We start from the raw sequence: 1,044 nt of genomic DNA on the forward strand, positions 1-1,044 counted from the left end.
CGCCTTAACAAGCTCCATCTTAACGAGCTCCGTCTTAACGAGCTCCATCTTAACGAGCTTTGCCTTAATGAGCTTTGCCTTAACGAGCTCCATCTTAACGAGCTCTGCCTTAACGAGCTCCATCTTAACGAGCTTTGCCTTAATGAGCTCCGTCTTAACGAGCTTCGCCTTAACGAGCTCCGCCTTAACGAGCACCGCCTTAACGAGCTCCATCTTAACGAGCTCCGTCTTAACGAGCTTACAGCTGGAACCACTGGCTCTACAGCCCGCAGCTGAAAATGTTTTGGTTTGGAAAATAAAAGACCTTTACTAAAAACCTGCTCTTACAAAACTTAATGCCTTTATTTTGAAAATATTGGCATTCTGCTGCTTTGGAAACTCCTGCTTTGATTTTGAAAACCAAGCCTTTATTTTGAAACAGTAAGCGTGATGTCAGCTTACTTTCGCAGCGGGGGGTCCGCGGGTCTGAGGCTGAGGCGTCCAGCTGGGGACCGAATGGTTCTGGGCCGTGTCTGAGAGACCCGGACCCCCTCCAGAGATCTGTCTGTGAGGGAGGGAGATCTTCTGCAGGTTGATGGCGGCCTCCACCGACTGGAAGAGGGCGTTCCCCTGTTTGGTGTCGAACTCAAAGTTCCCCTCACCTGAGTCACACCTGCGGCCCGCCTCAAAGGAGAAGGTGGACTGAAGACAGAACATTTAGACAAGAAACCTTTAGGTTCTGGACTGAACCAACTCTGAAACCCAAAAACCACAACCAGGTGCGGTCAGTCAGTGTGTGTGTCACCTTGTCCCGGCCGAAGCGCCGCAGGTACCTGTACGGCCAGGTGTACAGGATGTCCCCGTTCTTGTCCAGCAGGTGCAGAGACTCCATGTCGGCTCGCAGGACCCCGTCCCCCTTCAGTCTGCAGCGATCGGACGCATCTGTCCTCCGAACACACACTCTGAAGTCACGCACTGTCACACACACACACACACACACACGCACGCACGCACGCACACACACACACACACACACACACACACACACACACACACACACACACA

General features: G+C 52.5%; 1 protein-coding gene across 1 annotated transcript in view; it reads right to left on the bottom strand.

Annotated features, from left to right (window-relative positions):
• Window positions 1-1,044, bottom strand: part of dok2 (docking protein 2) — an 18,851-nt gene that overhangs the window by 3,705 nt on the left and 14,102 nt on the right. Inside the window, exons 6-7 of the mRNA XM_014022793.1 lie at window positions 785-954; window positions 442-681 (exon numbers count right to left, since the gene is read on the bottom strand). Of these exons, the coding sequence (XP_013878247.1) occupies window positions 442-681; window positions 785-954 (410 nt within the window). The remainder of the gene's footprint in view (window positions 1-441; window positions 682-784; window positions 955-1,044) is intronic.

Source organism: Austrofundulus limnaeus, unplaced genomic scaffold (assembly GCF_001266775.1).
Source record: "Austrofundulus limnaeus strain Quisiro unplaced genomic scaffold, Austrofundulus_limnaeus-1.0 Scaffold343, whole genome shotgun sequence".
NCBI lineage: Eukaryota > Metazoa > Chordata > Actinopteri > Cyprinodontiformes > Rivulidae > Austrofundulus > Austrofundulus limnaeus.